Source organism: Abramis brama (genome assembly GCF_963993115.1).
Source record: "Abramis brama genome assembly, chromosome: 14".
Classification (NCBI taxonomy): Eukaryota; Metazoa; Chordata; class Actinopteri; order Cypriniformes; family Leuciscidae; genus Abramis; species Abramis brama.
The window spans coordinates 19911853-19929114 of NC_139976.1; the positions used below are offsets into that span (position 1 = coordinate 19911853).

The window sequence follows — 17262 nt, forward strand, 5'->3', positions numbered from 1 at the left end:
CAAAGGGACACTCACTGCACTCATCATACGGCTCATCTGAGTTATCTCCGCAGTCATTCTGTGCATCACACACGTAGCTTGGTGGTATGCAGCGTCCGTTTTTGCATTGAAACTGTCCAGGTTTGCAGGTCTTCTCTGTACAGCTGTCGGCTTCCTCATCGCTACCATCTGCACAGTCCTGCACACCATCACAGTGCCAGGATATTGGGATACAGTGCTTATTTTTACACTGGAACTGGTTCTCGGAGCAACGGTGGTCACCTGGGTTACAAAGAGGATTTAAAAAAAAATATCAACTGGGATGTCAAACATGAATGTAAAAATTAACAACAGGAATCAGCTATGCCGTTCAATTCCCAGATCAACCAAAATAGTCAACCAAAAACTGCTCTTTTGAGACCAACTTAAGAAAACTTAATTTTATTGTTCTATTATAACAATAGCCCCTTTCACACATGCAGTCTTTACTAGTAAATTACTGGTAAATTACCATTTAGAGATCGTACTTGAAACAGGATCTTTTAAAAAATAACAAAAGCAATTTTATGGTATGAGAAGTTGTAACATTACCATCTTCGAACCTACCCTCTCCTTTGTACCGCATGTCAATCACGTCACCAAAATTGCCTTCTTTCACCTTCGTAACATTGCATGGCTCCGTCCCTCTCTGTCTACCATTGCAGCTAAAACACTCATCCATGCCCTCATCACCTCCAGACTAGACTATTGCAACAGCATTCTTTACGGACTACCAAACAAAATCATCGATAAACTTCAATATGTCCAGAACTCGGCTGCCCGCCTTCTCACCTTCACCCGCCACCGCGATCATATCACCCCTGTCCTCTACAACCTACATTGGCTACCAGTCAAACACAGGATCAACTTCAAAATACTTCTCACATTCAAAGCACTTAATAACCTTGCCCCTCCATACCTCTCCGTCCTACTAACCCGCCACACTCACGCCGCCTCCTCAGGTCCATTGGTGCTGACAAACTCAAGACCATCAGGACTAAGCGCCGGACCTGGGGCGACAGAGCCTTCTCAGCTGCTGCACCAACCCTCTGGAACGCCCTCCCTGACCACATCAAACAGTGAAGCACCTTAACATCCTTCAAACAGGCCCTCAAAACTCACCTCTTTGAGCTTGCTTTTTCCTGTTAACAGACTTTCCCAGTTCTTCATCCCTTTCATCGCCCCAGTCTTGCTTTGCCTCTGCTTGTCCATGTACCTATGTGTTTTCATTTCTTGTGCTAGTTATGTAACCCTGTCTATATACCTTGTTTGTTTGTTTTATCGATGTAAACCAATAACTGTAAAGCATCTTTGAGTGTCTAGAAAAGCGCTATAAAAAATAAATGTATTATTATTATTATTTCTAGTATTAATTACCAATATAATGCTTTGTGTGCACAAAGAATAGGATTACCTGTATGAGCATGTACGAGGGCAGGGAGTACTGATGCAATCATAATGCTCTATTGGAGCTATTTACATTAAGCTCAGCTGCTTTTAATTGTTTTTCTATGTAGACATGCTACACGCACGTTGTGCTGTGTCTTCCGTTCGAGACCCTGCCTTCTTTTCCATTCATAAGCACTGCGGGCTCTGTAGTTACTTTTAAGTACTATAGTAATTGCAGTACTATAGTAACTGTTATGCATCTCATGTTTTTAAGAGCAAAACTGTGTTCCTTGTGATCTTTCGCTTATGCCATCATGATGTTTACTGAAAAACTAAAGCGCTTCTCATCTGGGTGGATAAAGAAAATGGTGCAGCATTTAAAGGTTATTTCTGATGATTGACCTCACAGAGTTTACCGGTATTTTTGTCCTTATGCGTGAATGGTATCTCACCGGTAAAAAGATGTGTGTGAACTGCACATTTGTGTATTTACCGGAACAAATCAATCTGGTTATTTGTATGGAAATTTACCAGGTTTAATGTGTGAAAGGGGCTAATGCGGAAACAGCCATGGTTAAGATAAACTAGAATATAAGAGTTGCATACTGCAGAGTGCAGCATCTTCATCAGATCCATCAAGGCAATCATTGTGGCCATCACACAGGAAAAACGGATAGGTGCAGTTCCCATCCTGGCACTGGAACCGTCCAATTGGGCAGTAACGTGGAGGACATGTTTGAGGCTCATCGGAGCCGTCCCCACAGTCTGACTGACCATCACACTTCCACCATATGGGAATGCACCTGGAGACAAAAGCCAGACAGAAAAAAAAGTGAGAGAGGAAGAGCACAAGATCATCAGATTATCATCCTGTGTGCTGAAAAATCTGCATTAAAGTATCACCATTAGAGAACAGATTCACTTACCTCTCATTGTCTCCACAACGGAATTGAGTGCTGGAGCAGTCAGCCACGCACTGGATCTTAAATCCAACAGCCAGACCAATGAAGTGATCCGGACACTCACATCTGGCCGTTGTCCCGTCCGGGCCAATCAGACACAGGTGACTACAGGTCAGGTGATGGTCATTGCAGGGATTGTCAGCTAAGAAAATTTTAATAAAACTTTCAAAAAACCATCATGCAATTAAAGTGAAAGGTGAAATAATTTATATATTGTCTTACTGTGTGGCTGTCTGTAAGGGTGATAGATGTGAATGTCATTAGGGCGGTGTGTGTTGTTGCCCATTACTACACGGTTAGCGCCAGTGTACTTGTGGGCTCTCTCTATGGTGTGGGTGTTCCAGTCAGTCCAGTACACCAAATCCTCAAACAGGGTCAGAGCGTAAGCATGGGGCATGGAACCTGTTATAGCTCTATGTCTGTTTTGTCCATCCATATCGGCATAACTGTAGGAAAATAGACATTAGAAAGGTAGTTTTTAGGGATGCACAATATATTGGCTTGTTAGTGCATCCCTAATACTTTTGTTATTGTGTTTCAAAATACATCTGAGCGTGTGGTGAATGTTACTAAAACAACTTAAAATAAGTATTTTGCATGAAATTGACCAAAATCAGCTAGCAGGGCTATCTATTACTGCCTGGAGATCAGATTTGGTTTGGATACATTACAGGACACAACTTACTCAAGGAAATTTAGGTGAGCATCAGCAAAAAAGATTTTGTTGTTGGTGTAGTCGATGGTCAGGGCATGAGGCCACACAAGCTTGGTAGTGATGATAGCTGATGTGTTGGTTCCATCCATGCCAGCCCTGCCAATGAAAGCCGTCCGCCCCCAGTCTGTCCAATATAGCCATCTGACCAGGAACAGAAAAGGGAATGTTTACACACATAAAAATAGCAGATGTTCAACTAAACAAATAAAATAAATATTTAACTCGCCCATATTTAGGGTTAACAGCGACAGCCCGAGGACTGGCAAAGCAGTACGTAGAGTTGGCATCAACACAACCCTTGAGGAGTTTTTTCCGGTAACGGCCGTCAAGTTCAGAGACATGAATGGCTCCAATAGTCCCATCTGCCCAGTACAACTTTCTGCAAGGAAAAATCCACCCATGCATTAACCTTGCCCAGTTGTTTTTAGAATATACTTCAAGTAAATGAGTGAATCAAGCTGCTCCTTAACCTACCGGCCCACCCAGTCCACAGCCAGGCCTTCTGCTCCATCCAGGTCATTCTGCAATATGACCTCCCTTCCTGTCCCGTCTAAATACATCCTCTCAATGTGCAATGTCCCAACATCCACCCAGTATAAACGCTTCTCAGTGGTATCAAAGTCTAGAGCCACAACATTTGACAGGCCCTGCAGCACCACCGACAAGGACGAACCATCCACGGTCAGGTTACGGATGTAGTAGCGGTTGCTGTAGAGGAGGTACGGTGCGATTCCACTGTTCTGACGGCAGGTGCGTCCATCAGGCTCCCGCAGGTATCCCGGAGCACATTTGCAGTAGAAGGAGCCCACAGCATTCTCGCACACCTGACTGCACACTCCCGGTATTTCCTTGCACTCGTCCATGTCCTCACAGGCCTTGCCGTCTGGCATGAGTTTGTAGCCGTCCCTGCAGGAACAGTAGTAACCCGTCAGTGTGTCTGTGCAGTTCTGAGCACACTGGTGAATGACTGGGTTACTGCACTCATTTATGCCTGTGGAGGGACAGAAAGGCACATCATTACCTAATTCATCCAGTTAATTAGATTCATTGTAATTGTAAATGTGCTATTTACAAATTAATTGTAATTAATTTGTTTGTATATTTGCAATGACAATATGATCTGTATGTGCATGTAGGGGCGGAGCTTAAATCAGAAATGTGTCAAAACTAAATAAAAGTCAAGTCAACTGTTCTTTTTTACTTTCTATTCATTAAAGAATCCTGAAAAACATGTATCATGGTTTCCACAAAAATATTAATCAGCACAACTGCTTTCAACATTGATAATAATAAATGTTTCCTGAGCACCAAATCAGCATATTAGAATAATTTCGGAAGGATCATGTGACACTGAAGACTGGAGTAATGGCTACTGAAAATTCATCTTTTTCCATCACAGGAACAAATTACAATTTAAAATGTATTAAAATAAAAAAACAGTTATTTTAAATTATAATATTATTTAAATTTTAATGTTTGACTGTATGTAAAAAAATCTTTCCGACCACAGTTTTTTGAAAGGTATTGTATTTAAGTATATATATACACATTTCAATCATGACAACTCTCAAAATAGTTTTAGCATGTTATTGAATATGGCAATGTTAATGTAATTGGCTGCTGATGTTAATTATTGCTGCTGCTGCTGCTGCTGCTGCAGTGCAAATTTGGACTTGTTACTGCCAATAGATACATAGACACGCTGCTGTGAGCATGTAAGATATGCTGCTGCATAAATAGACATACATAAAAACCATAGCAGATCTAGGCAGGTGGAGCTGGGGGAGGTGGAGGGTTTTCACATTTTAGACATATTGGCTTTAAAGACTCATCATTGCAGTGTAATTTTAGATATACTCATTAACATTTTGCTTTAACCTTGTGTTTGTTGAATAATCAGTCAAACAAATTTTTTCTACTATTCAATAGAATTCATTATTCATAAATAATTTATTTACTGTTTCAGGCACATCACTAAAATGAGCCTTTTCCCAAACACGAAGTGGTGTCTTACCGCAGCCCTTCTCATCACTGTTGTCAGAGCAGTCCCTCTGCTGGTTGCAGACATTGTGGATGTCGATGCACTCCCCAGAATTGCAGATGAATTGTCCAGGTACACAGGTGGGTTCTGGGCTCCTGCACAAGCCCTCAAGTTCATCAGAGCCATCCTGGCAGTCTGTATAACCATCACATGCATACGTTGATGGGATACACACTCCATTCTGGCAGGTGAACTCCCGGCTGGAGCAAGTGCCATACACGCAGCCGATCTCATCACTGCTGTCCCCACAGTCATTCACACGGTCACAGCTGAGGAGTTTTACACACACAGTATATATTTTATGAATATTTTGAGTAGCATTTGATTTGATGTGCATTGTTGGGTACTGCCGGAGAGTAAAAACTCACTGGAAGGGCACCAGAATGCAGCGACCATTGGCGCAAGCAAACTCGTTCATGTGGCACGTGCGGTTGGGGCAGTTGTGCAGCTCATCTGCAGCATCTGCACAGTCCTTCTCACCATCACACACATAACTCAATGGAATACAGCGAGGAGAGCCTTGGTACCAAGTGGGGCATGTGAAATCACTCGGGTTGCAAGTCCTTGATCCTGAAATTCCAAATACAAGTCAGACTAGCAAGTTACAAGGGCACTGACTTGCTGGTTTATTAAATCTTGAATGACAGGCCTTACCGCACTGTAGTTCCTGTGCCTCATCACTGTTGTCTCCACAGTCATTGTTGCCATCACATACCCACTTTTCCAGAATGCAGTTTCCATTCGCACAGCTGAACTGCTGAGGGTTACATGTATAAACCTGATCCTCTGTGTAAAGAGACAAAGAGAGTATTAGATAGTAATTCCAGGCTCTGCTTTGCAGAGAGAAGAGGGATTCGACATGTACCGCAGGTGGGTGGCTCATCTGTGTCGTCCACACAATCTGGGATGCGGTCACACACCCATGACTGGGGAATACACTTCCCGTTATCACAGCGGAACTCGTCTGCAGAGCAGGTCCGGCCAGCTATTGACCACAAGCGGTACAGGACATGACTTTGAGGACATGCAAGAGTATTTTTTTATATTAAAGGGACATTTCACTCAAACATAAAACTTCTGTCATGAAGGGCATCTGCAGGCAACATCTAAAAGTTGAGACCCTGTAACTCACCACAGAAGAGTGGATTTTCATCACTGTTGTCCCCACAGTTGTTAAAACCATCACATAGGCTACTCGAAGAAATGCAGATGTTGGTGGTGTCACATTTTACTAAGCCAGGTGCACAGGTTCTGTCAGCTAATAAATCAAATAAATATGATTGTTCTTTGTTAACAGAAATTGCACACTTCACATTTAATATCATACCAGTTAAAGAGTAGCACGTGCAGGGCTTAACATCAACAAGTGTTTTAATTCAAAAGGGAAGAAAGGCTGAAAATTATATGCAAATCTAGATGTTGGTGTCAATGACCCAGTGTTATTATTAACTCAAACTAAATCTGCAACTATTAAAAATCATTTTCACTAAAAAAATACATAAATATTAGATGGCAAGTTTAACCCTCTGGGGTCTGGGGTGTTTTTGGGGTCCTTGAGATGTTCTGACATGCCCTGACATTTGTGCTTTTTTCAGTTGCTTATAAACATATTAATGGCAAAGGTGTAAATTCACTCTATATAGCACAAACAGGACTTCCATAATATGTGAACCACATGTATGTACATGTTTTCATTTTTGAGAGAATAATGTTTATGCAAGGTTATCGAAAAAACAAAAAATTAAAGTTTCTGAAATAAGGCCACAAAACACATACTAAATATGTGGCAATAATACTTTTGACTAATGGATGTCATCGCCTAGAGTTTTTTCTTCAAAATGATGTGAAAATCATCCTGCCTAATCATTCACATAAAACGATACATTGATTTTAGTTTTGTGAAACACTTTTAGTTTGGAAAGCCAATATGCGGATGGGGCATAAACGCTCCAACAGCATCATGCATATTTAGTAGTTCACACCTGGTGAGACAATGTCCCTGCATACTTAATGAGCCATTCATTCAGGTGTGTCACCTATAGCTAACTTAAATATACAAGCTTCATAAAAATGATCATTCTAGAAGAAAATTTCAGATGGCATTTATAGGCTTTTGCATCTGAACTCTTCATATATACACACACATATATATATATATATATATATATATATATATATATGCATGCACATACATACTTTATAATCTTTTCAAAACTAGTCAACGTCTTTCAAAACTAAAGTATACATTTTATCATACGTATTTCAAAGTAAAGCATTCATTAGTTAGTTGATGACTTTATTTTTGACAAAACACATACAGTATATATTCCTCATCTCAGTATAGCAATAGAGTTTGCTAAAAGCTGTTCATTCAATACAGCAGTATTTGAAAATCGATCATATTTTGTAAATTACATTTATATTTGCATTTATGTCAAAACCTAGACACTTTTAAACATCAAAAGGACATTTATTAATATGTATTCGTGTCAAAATGACAAATAAACAGATTTTCCTATTCAATTTTGCATGGAAACGCTTCCAAGACGCTTGCGTGTCGCATGAAAAATAGGCGTCGGTTCTATTTCTAGAATGCACACGTTTTCCACGCGGCTCGTGCCGCGCCTGAGACGCGCGTCTCACACAGGCAGTGTACAAACTCTAAACTGTTAACATGGGAGCCGAAATAAAAACGGACACGCCACGCAGCTGAGACGCTTACGCCACGCATCCAGTGTTTCACCGGCCTTATCCAGCGGATGTGGGCGTTTCACAGGTTTGTATGGATCGCCTCACATTTGCGTTTGAATAGCGCGGTCTCCGTAGGCGGAGTCACATTAAAACTTTATTAGCTGAGATGAGAACGACTGACATCTCTCTCTTTACATACATATTATATAAACTGTGAATATTTGTTTTTTATAAAAATTACTTCATTTAAAAGAAGAGAATTCAAGCTTCATGCCTGTGTGTCTGTATGCCTGTTTGACTGAGTATTCGCTGAGTTACAGTTCATTTTCCGACGCGTTTCAGAATTGACTTCACTGACGGAGAGTAGGCAGAACTCGCATCATGTTTATTTTTCTTTATTTGGCGAAAAGCACAACACTTTGTTTTTATTATGAGCATACACAAAAAAAATACACACTAAACAGGATCGATATTTTTTTTTTGCACTCATACGGAAAAAAACTAGCCTATCGCGCCGGCGCGATAGCCGACCCCAGGGGGTTAAACTTGAAAAACTTAAATAAAATGAGTTTAGGCTAAATTTACTCAAATTACTTAAACTAAAATAAAATTAAAATAAATTAAAGCTAAAAAGACATTAAAAAACTATGACAAAAGCATGTAACAAAAAAATTACAAAAGCACATAACGGAATTACTAAAAATAAAAATGAAAACTGAAAATATAAAAATAAAAGCTAATTCATAATATTAATAGATACTATAACAGTATATAAAAAATACTAAAATAACAGCACACTCACGGCAGTTAACTTCATCCGTGGTGCCGTTGTCTCGGCAGTCATTGAATCCATCACACACAAAAGCCGCACTGATGCAGCGTCCGTTACCACAGGTGAACTCTGTGGTAGGGTTACAGGTTGGGAAGGGACAGCCATGCTCATCACTGTTATCTCCACAGTCATTTGTGTAGTCGCACACATAGTACAGAGGCACACAGCCTCCGTTATCACAGGTGAATTCCGTAGGTGAGCAGGTGTGGAAAGCTGTAGAATGTAGAATTCATGTATAAAGAAAAAAAATTATACAAAAAAATAAATTCAACTATTTTTTTATTGCTAAGGTCACTTACCACACACTCTCTCAAGCTCATCTGAGCCATCCAAGCAGTCCCTGTAGCCATTACACTTCCAGCGCTGGAACAAACAGCTTCCGTCCAGACAGGTGAACTGATCCGCATGGCACCGCTGCCCATTGTCGGGGATGCAGTCTTTCCCATCATTGGCCAGATACCAGTTACCAGTGCTGGGACACTGACACTCTGGACCAGATGGACCTGAGAAAGTGATAAACGAGAGACATGAGATGTATAAGCTTCTCAAAAAAGAGGAAAAAGAAAAATAAACAAACACACTAGAATTTGGGTCCAAAAGTCTGTGAGTACATAAAAATAGTTCCATGTTGCAGTCATATAGGTATTGTCTGATTGTATGAACAAAAATTAATGTCACAAATTTTCTTATATATAAATATTTAAAATTCATTTTCAGTTATAACATTTCATTGTTTCATTTTTTTTTTAAATCCTAATCCTCTCTTTTATTTTCCAGGTTTCTATTTTAAGTTCTAATTTAAATACTAATTTAATTTACATTAATTTAAAGGTTGCAATTTAAGTCTCTTTTGATGCCCACTGCATGTATGTTCAACAGTTTCTTGGAAGCCAGACTGACCTGGGACACAAACATGGCTGCATCCTCCGTTGAACAGCTGGCAAGGACTCAAGCAGTTCTCCTGCCTACTGGCCGAGAAGACGTGGATGTCATTGGGTCTATATTGGAGATCAGTGGCAATTATAGTCAGGCCAGAACCGTCGTCCTTGTTGGCGCGGTACACAATCCTTGTGTTCCAGTCAGTCCAGTAGATATCCTGTTGGAACACTGTTACAGCAAACGGGTACTGTGTCTGACTAAGAATGACCTCCCTGTTTTCTCCAGTCAAAGAGGCACGCTCAATCTTATCCCTGTGAGTGAGATAGTGAAACAGTTTTATCAGTTGAATGTTTCTCATCTGTCTGCACTAAATATGATGTAAAATGACTAGCAGGTGAGTATAAACTCACAGTGTTGCATCAGCCCAGTACAGTAGTCGTTCCTCGTAATCCAAAGATAGAGCATTAGGCTGAGAAAGACTTGTGTTTACGATAGAGACCCGGAAGTTTCCACCAAGTGTGGCGCGTTCAATTTTAGCAGGGGATCCCCAGTCAGTCCAGTACAGGTATCTGCGTGACGAAAATCAGTTTTCATTGAGGAATTTTAGATTTTTTAAAACTAATCTGGCTGGAACTATCTGAACCAGTCTTTTAACCCTGGGGGCTTTCACACTTGTCATTTTGAAAGGGGGTTAACACTGCGTTGTGGTTCCAAATGTATAAGGTACAAACAACCAATTACATACTGAACTCATTAAATATTCATAAATATTCATGGACTGTTTTTCATTTCAGCATTTAAGGGCAAAATCTAAATTGTCAAAGTCATGGAAAACACAACAATTGAAGTAAAAAATGGGTTATTCCTACAGTTAAAGTACAAAATGTCTATTCAGGACAAGCTGGATCATATAAACCATATATTTAACCATATAACCATAAACCGAATATATAAACCAAATTAATGTGCAAGAGTGAGATGAGGAATTATAAAATTACAAATACAAATAAAACTGTCAACAAGTTTACAAATGTACAGTGTGAAACCATGAAAATTGAGTACAGGATTAAAGGCCAAAGTGTACTTTTTTACGTGTACACTAGGGTATGTGCACAGTGCATGTGACCTAAATTTCATCATCAGCCATGCACATGCCCGATACTCTCTATGCTGAAATCATACATGCTTCTTGATTTTTTTTATTTTTTTTACACTCGTCAGTTTGTGCAGAAGGTGACCAACACTACACTGGCCCGTTGTTTCACAGTTGAAAAATAAAGGAATGAGATGTAACAACAATAACCTGAATATGGCAAAAACAATAGATGCCTGTGATGATGAAAGCATGTGAGAGGCAATTAAGAGATACCTGAAACTCCAGTTTAAACAAGCACAAATTCATTGGTCATACCTTCTGAAGAGAAATAGCTAAGACACTTGCAAGAATGAAACGCATAATATGCTAAGCGTTTGCGTCAATACTAAAGTATATTTTGGTTTAGATGACGATTTTAAATGTGAAAAGCCCTAAAATGTTTTTACCCATAGCAAGGATCCACCACGATAGCTCTGGGGCGGTCGCCATGTGCGATGAAGGAACGATTTTGGCCATCTATTCCCATAGACTGCACACTCCGATTGTAATAATCTGTGAAATAAAGACGCTTGTGGATCCAATCGTAGGCCAGACCTTCAGGATCATCCAGATCTAACAGATGAGAAGAAAGCAGAGAACTCTTTAACATTGTTATTGGCTGGTTTCTGCTTATTCATTCGGAGAATGTTAAAGCATCAGACTGTACCACTGGCTATGGTGATCGGTGGACTAGTGCTGCTGGTGGTTGTGATGTATCCTATTTTACTCCTGCCTAAACCCACATACTGGGTGAAGAACACTCTCTTGTCTTGGAAGTCAAACTCTGTGGCTAAAACACCGTAGCCCAGGTTAAAGGTAGGAAATGGTGCGCTGTGGTCCTCTGGGTCTAGCCTCATGCTGTTCACGGTGTAATCCGTGGTGAAGATCAGGTACTCATCCAGGCCAAAGCCACACGAGACTCCATTGCTGAGCAAAGAGCCATGGGCACAGCCACATTTGGGCTGCTGCTGCTCAGGCATTGCAAAACAAAACTGTTGGCACCGCCCATTGTCCTCATGGCATGGGTTGAAGCCCACCAGGTTGGCAGAAGTGGGCTGAACATGCGAGTCAAACACTCCAACATCTGTCAGATCCTCAATGCCATCTCGGATCACCTCAGGTGTGTCTGTATTCCCAGGAAGCTTGCTAGCCTGAAAGAGTTTGCCCAGCTTGCGATCGATCCACAGCATGTACTCGCCAAAGATGGCGACACTGTATGGCGCGGGGTAGCGACTACCGTAGCGTACAATCTGCCGCTGAGAACCATCAGCTGCCATGCGAGATATCATATCCAGAGTATCGTCAACCCAGTACAGGAAGTCATTGGTGTAGTCGATCGTAAGGCCTCGTGGGGATGACAGGCTCTCAGAGGCAAGAACTGTCCGATTGGTACCATCCAAAAGCGCGCTCTCGATCTTAGGTGTCTGGCCAGCGTCAGTCCAGAAGAGGAGACGCAATTTGGGGCTGACGGCAAGATCTACGGGACGATCCACTGAACTCTTCAGCAGGATCAGTTGAACGCTTGTGTTCAGACGTAACACCTCAATGTATGTCTGAGAGGTGAATGCATTAGTGAAGTACAAGTTTCCTGACATAAATAAAAACAAGGATCAGCCCGATATATACAAACAAACACATAAAGCTATTTTCACAGTATACATGGTGTCACTATATTTTCACAGTCATTTACCTGCGATCCAATCTACTGCCAAACCCTGAATCCTTCCAGTGCCCAACTGACTGATGACAGTAGAATAGCGTGAGCCATCTGTCTTAGTCCTGTAAATGCCTCTGTAGGATGAGTAGGTGCTGTTATCAGTCCAGTACAGGAATCCAGAGGCGATGTGCATGTCCAGCTTGTCAATAATTGAGTAAGTACCTACAGAATAAAAGCACATTATATTTTGTAGTACACAACACTACACCATAGGACTATGGTGGATATTTTATTAATATTTATTATATATTTAAATATTAATTATTATTATATATAATTTATTCCATTTATTATTATTTATACATTTTTTCAAAATATTTTTTTTCTCTCAAACTTTTCAGTAAGCTTTAAGTATGTTTTTACAATAAGACATAACCAAATCTGTGAATAGTTTTATGAAAAAAAGTTTATTTAGAAAGTTTTTCATTGCCACTCTCTTTCTATAGATATCTAGTATAAGTATAGATATCTTATAGAAAAATCTATTTTATTTATAAAATAAAATATTTTTTATTTATTATTTATATTTAAGTATTATTCTATTTAGAAAAATGATTGATAAAAATAAAACACATTTTTATGTATTTATATTTGAATATTATTTATTAGTATTACTATTACTATTATTTTATTCATTGTACTTTATTTATTTACAATTATTTAGATATTAACATTAACATTAACCATTAAGTTATGTTGCCAGGGTTTTCAAAACTTCCTCTCTAACCAGAATCAAACTGCTTAGCATATTGTAACCAATACTCACCTGCTCCAACAGGAACCATGGCCTCAGAGTGGTCAGAGCTGTTGATGTGGAATCCTCTAATAAATTTGGAAGAGGACACTATAGCATAAGAGTCATACTGCTCGCATTGAGACCCCTCCTGAGATGGGATAAAACCTGTGGTGCAGGCGCATGTCTTCTGTTCATTAGGTTTAGGCAGACACAGGTGGGGACAGCCTCCGTTGTTTGTACTGCAAGCATTGGTAGTGCCAGCAGAGTCTGGATTTAATGGATTGTGGGTAAACAGAATACAATCAATGATTTTTAAAAAAGGAAAAAAAATCCAGAGGATTACACTTTTGGCTGGTCTTATATTGCATTATTAAATGTATTATTTTGTTTTTGAAAAGAATACTTGTTTCTCATTGGTCGATACTGGGATTTAGATGTTAAATATTTTTTAATAAATGCTAGACTGAATATTGGACCACTGTCCAATATTGCTACTTTCAATTATCTTGTATCACTCCGGGGTCGCTCTTTTTTCATACCAACAAAAGTTATTGTATTATTATCCTTTACTTCAAATAAAGAGCAAATTGCATTGCTTCACTCACTGTCTCTGGAATGCACTTTCAGTGCTCGCACCCCTGCCATGCCGCTCCTCATCACCACCATGTCTGCGCCTGTGCTCTTTTCAACTCTCTCAATGACCTCATAGTCAAGGTCAGTGTAGTAGAGGTAATTTTGGTAGACAGTGATGCCCCAGGGATGAGACAGGCCACTCACGGTAGTCACCCTGCTCGCACCATCCATGGTTCCACACTCAATCTGCCGAGCACAGAGAAATACCAAAACCAGGAATATAATGCAAGTGCATAATGAATTATTTCTGCATGTGGATTCATGAGCAAGTAATGTCTCACCATCCCAGTTTGAGGGACACCCCAGTAGATCTTCCTGGCCTCTATGTCAGCAGCGATGAACTCAACGTTGCCCAAGTTACCAGTGTAGAGGTTTCTGAGGTTCCCACCATCCATGTCTGCACTTGCCACCTTTGGTGGAACTCCACTGTCTGAACCTCTGTCTGTCCAGAACAGTGTCCTGCATGGGTGAGAGGATGATGACAGTACATTAATAACTAAAGATTAAGAACAGGACAAATGTCTACTAGTCACAAAAAGTGTTTACCCCCTGGCTGGATCAAGAGCTATTCCTATTGGCTCTCCAGCTCCTTCTGGTTTCCCTGTGTTTGTGATGATAGTCTTCCTGTAATGTTGAGATCCATCAACCCTGATTACCTTTTGGGGGGTGAAGAGCAAAAAAAAATAAAAATTATAATAATAATAATACATAAAATAATTAAATAAATTACAAGTTAAGGTCACACTTTATATTAGGTGTCCTTAACTACTATGTACTTACATAAAAAATAAGTACAATGAAGTTATTGTGTTGATGTTTTATTGCAAAACACTTGTGCTGCTATTGAGATGGAATATGGGTAAGGTTAGGACAGGTTTGGTGGTATGGGTAGGTTTAAGGGTCGGTTAAGGTGTTAATGGAAGGGTCAACAGAGTAATTATAGATGTAACTACAGAGATTAATTACAGCTGTAATTACATGCAGGTATTAAAAAAATATACAAGTACATTGTAAAAATGTGTATGTACACAATAAGTGCATTGTATCAAATTATTAATTAAAATGTTAGTACATAATAGTTATAGACACCTAATATAAAGTGGGACACAATTTAATTCAATAAATTGATATGTATGATATAATATGCTGATGTGTGTCACTGATCTTAAGACATTATGATGTTCACCTCAATGGCCTTAACGGAGGGATTAGTGTAGTACATGATTCGTGTAATCCAATCAAAGGCAAGACCAGAGGGGGAACCAATGATAGCAGCTGGTGCAAACTGAGTTCGATTTGCTCCATCTGTCTTGCTTCTATAAATTGAACCCTAGGGGAAAAATTCAACCTTAGTTTCAAGATAAACATTACTATTTTTTTCTTCTTCGTTTTTTATAAATATTTCTATTTCAAAATATTGTTTAATAGTTAAAAATAGTGTCAGTAATTTTTAATTCCAAAACAATGTTATGGAATAGTCAAGATATTGACTGATTTACTGACAGTGGCTTGCACCCAGTAGACAAACTGCTCTCGGTCATCAAAATCAATATCTCGACCCTGTGTGATGCCTGAAATTGGTGCCATGGCATTGTTGGACGTGTCATTGGGGTTAAGAGGGATTCCCATAATCACTGTATCTCTGACGACCATCAAGAAGGGTGTGTCATCTAGGAAAAATAAGTATTACAGCATAATTAAGTCAAGTAAAAGGCCATAAGACCTCAAGAACTCAAATGGCACACAGTAATTTTGTAAAGACTCTGACCTTTAGTACAAGTACGACCATCGCTGGCAAGGGTCCAGCCAGACTGGCAGTCACACATGTAGTATCGGGGTCTTAAGGTCGATAGAAGACACAGCTGACTGCATGGATGGTTCTCACAGGGGTTGAGTGCTGTATAGGAGCCAAAAGACTATGTTAGTCAAGTGAAAGAAAGAAAAAACAGCCAGATATCCTTTCATAAATAACCTGCATGAAAACCTAACCTAAAGGCTGCTTGACAGGGTGATCCATGACGATACCCATGCACTGGTACACACTGCTCAGAAGGGTGGTGATGTTTCCTCCATGAAATTTGTTAGTCCTCATGATTTGACTTGTGTAGCGGTCACTCCAGTAGATGTTGTCTTCGAAGATGGTTATGCCATGTGGTTGCTGAAGAACCTGCAGATACAGAGATGTGTGATGAGTGAAAAATACGACACCAGATAAACTCAGACTGTGCCCTTATACTTCATGTAAAACATAGATGGATTTTAACCAGGCACTTTAACTCCTACCATGTCACTTGCGAAGACTTGATGCCTGTTTTTGCCGTCATAGTCACAGTAGTCGATATATTTCAGGTAGGCGTCAACGAAGTATAGTCTTCTAGTTGTGTAATCCAGGGTGAGTCCATTGGGCCAGTATACCTTGCTAGTCACAATTGCTCTTCTTCCGAGTCCATCCATACTAGCCTGTTCTATGCGAGGATTCTGACCCCAGTCTGACCAGAACATTAGATTGGTACTGAGAAGAAAACAGAAGGAATTATGATTTGATAAAAAAAGACTCCACTTTAAGTGATCTTAAAGGTATTGTAGGTAGGATTTTTATAAAAAACTTCTTTTCCAAATTTGTTTAAACTTTATTTATATATCAAAACATAATTAAAATGTAAGTACTCTGAAAAAGAAAGTATAAAAATCGAGTGTCTGTAGACCTCTCACGACTGTTTTAAAGACAGCTCATTATTTCCATTCACTCCACCCCCTCCCTTCTGGGCTCCTTCCAAAGCCACGCCCCCAAAACACATGAACGCGCGACGCCGACCGCTGAGCTGAAGACGCATTATTTACCTGAGACGAGCGGAGAGGTATGGAGGGCATTTTCTGCCAAATTTAAATAAATAAATTAAATGATTAAAATGAAAATTAAAACCAGATTAACGATTTCATTACAGAAAACAGTACGCAAAATATGTGACAAAATTAAGAATGAAATTAAATGATTTCATTTTCACAGCATTATCCCTGTCAAATTGAAAAATAAAATGCAATTGGTGATTTCACATTTCATTTTCACTACAGTCTCGAGGCAAGACTGCCAATATTAAAATGAAAAGCCAAACGTGAAAAAGAAACTACAAATACAGTTTTTACAATGCTCTTTAGTAACGCTCACGCAATAATAGTGACACAATTCAAATACAAATGTAAATTTTCGTTTTCATTTTAATTCCTCTTTTATTTCACAGTTTTCATTTTCGTTTTCATTTTCAAAGACAACCTGCATGCAAATTCTATGTTAATGAGTGGGTGTGGCTTATTCTAGTAACGGCGCTGAGACACGCCTTCTGTAAAGCTAAGTCATCGACGTCCCGCATGAGTTTAATGTGTGAAACAAAATTATTTAAATGTGATTATATTGTAATCGAGACGACGAGATATGGCGAAATCTGTTAGTGAGCTTTTGCGGGAAGCTGCCGCAGCATTAGAACATGGAAACAACCAGCCTGACCATGTTAGTTAT

General features: G+C 39.6%; 1 protein-coding gene across 1 annotated transcript in view; it reads right to left on the reverse strand.

The window, feature by feature from the left end:
- The window catches only part of lrp2b (low density lipoprotein receptor-related protein 2b), a gene marked incomplete at its 5' end in the record, with an annotated part of 63512 nt that overhangs the window by 14835 nt on the left and 31415 nt on the right, over positions 1-17262 (reverse strand). Inside the window, 28 exons of the mRNA XM_084135734.1 lie at positions 16-261; positions 2014-2210; positions 2334-2511; positions 2592-2815; positions 3055-3225; positions 3311-3463; positions 3559-4075; positions 5099-5394; positions 5494-5695; positions 5780-5911; positions 5991-6110; positions 6258-6383; positions 8619-8861; positions 8948-9151; positions 9549-9838; positions 9938-10096; positions 11070-11235; positions 11330-12250; positions 12353-12541; positions 13146-13382; positions 13721-13934; positions 14030-14207; positions 14295-14404; positions 14935-15078; positions 15252-15418; positions 15517-15645; positions 15738-15915; positions 16032-16260. Of these exons, the coding sequence (XP_083991860.1) occupies positions 16-261; positions 2014-2210; positions 2334-2511; positions 2592-2815; positions 3055-3225; positions 3311-3463; positions 3559-4075; positions 5099-5394; positions 5494-5695; positions 5780-5911; positions 5991-6110; positions 6258-6383; positions 8619-8861; positions 8948-9151; positions 9549-9838; positions 9938-10096; positions 11070-11235; positions 11330-12250; positions 12353-12541; positions 13146-13382; positions 13721-13934; positions 14030-14207; positions 14295-14404; positions 14935-15078; positions 15252-15418; positions 15517-15645; positions 15738-15915; positions 16032-16260 (6320 nt within the window). The remainder of the gene's footprint in view (positions 1-15; positions 262-2013; positions 2211-2333; positions 2512-2591; positions 2816-3054; positions 3226-3310; positions 3464-3558; positions 4076-5098; positions 5395-5493; positions 5696-5779; positions 5912-5990; positions 6111-6257; positions 6384-8618; positions 8862-8947; positions 9152-9548; positions 9839-9937; positions 10097-11069; positions 11236-11329; positions 12251-12352; positions 12542-13145; positions 13383-13720; positions 13935-14029; positions 14208-14294; positions 14405-14934; positions 15079-15251; positions 15419-15516; positions 15646-15737; positions 15916-16031; positions 16261-17262) is intronic.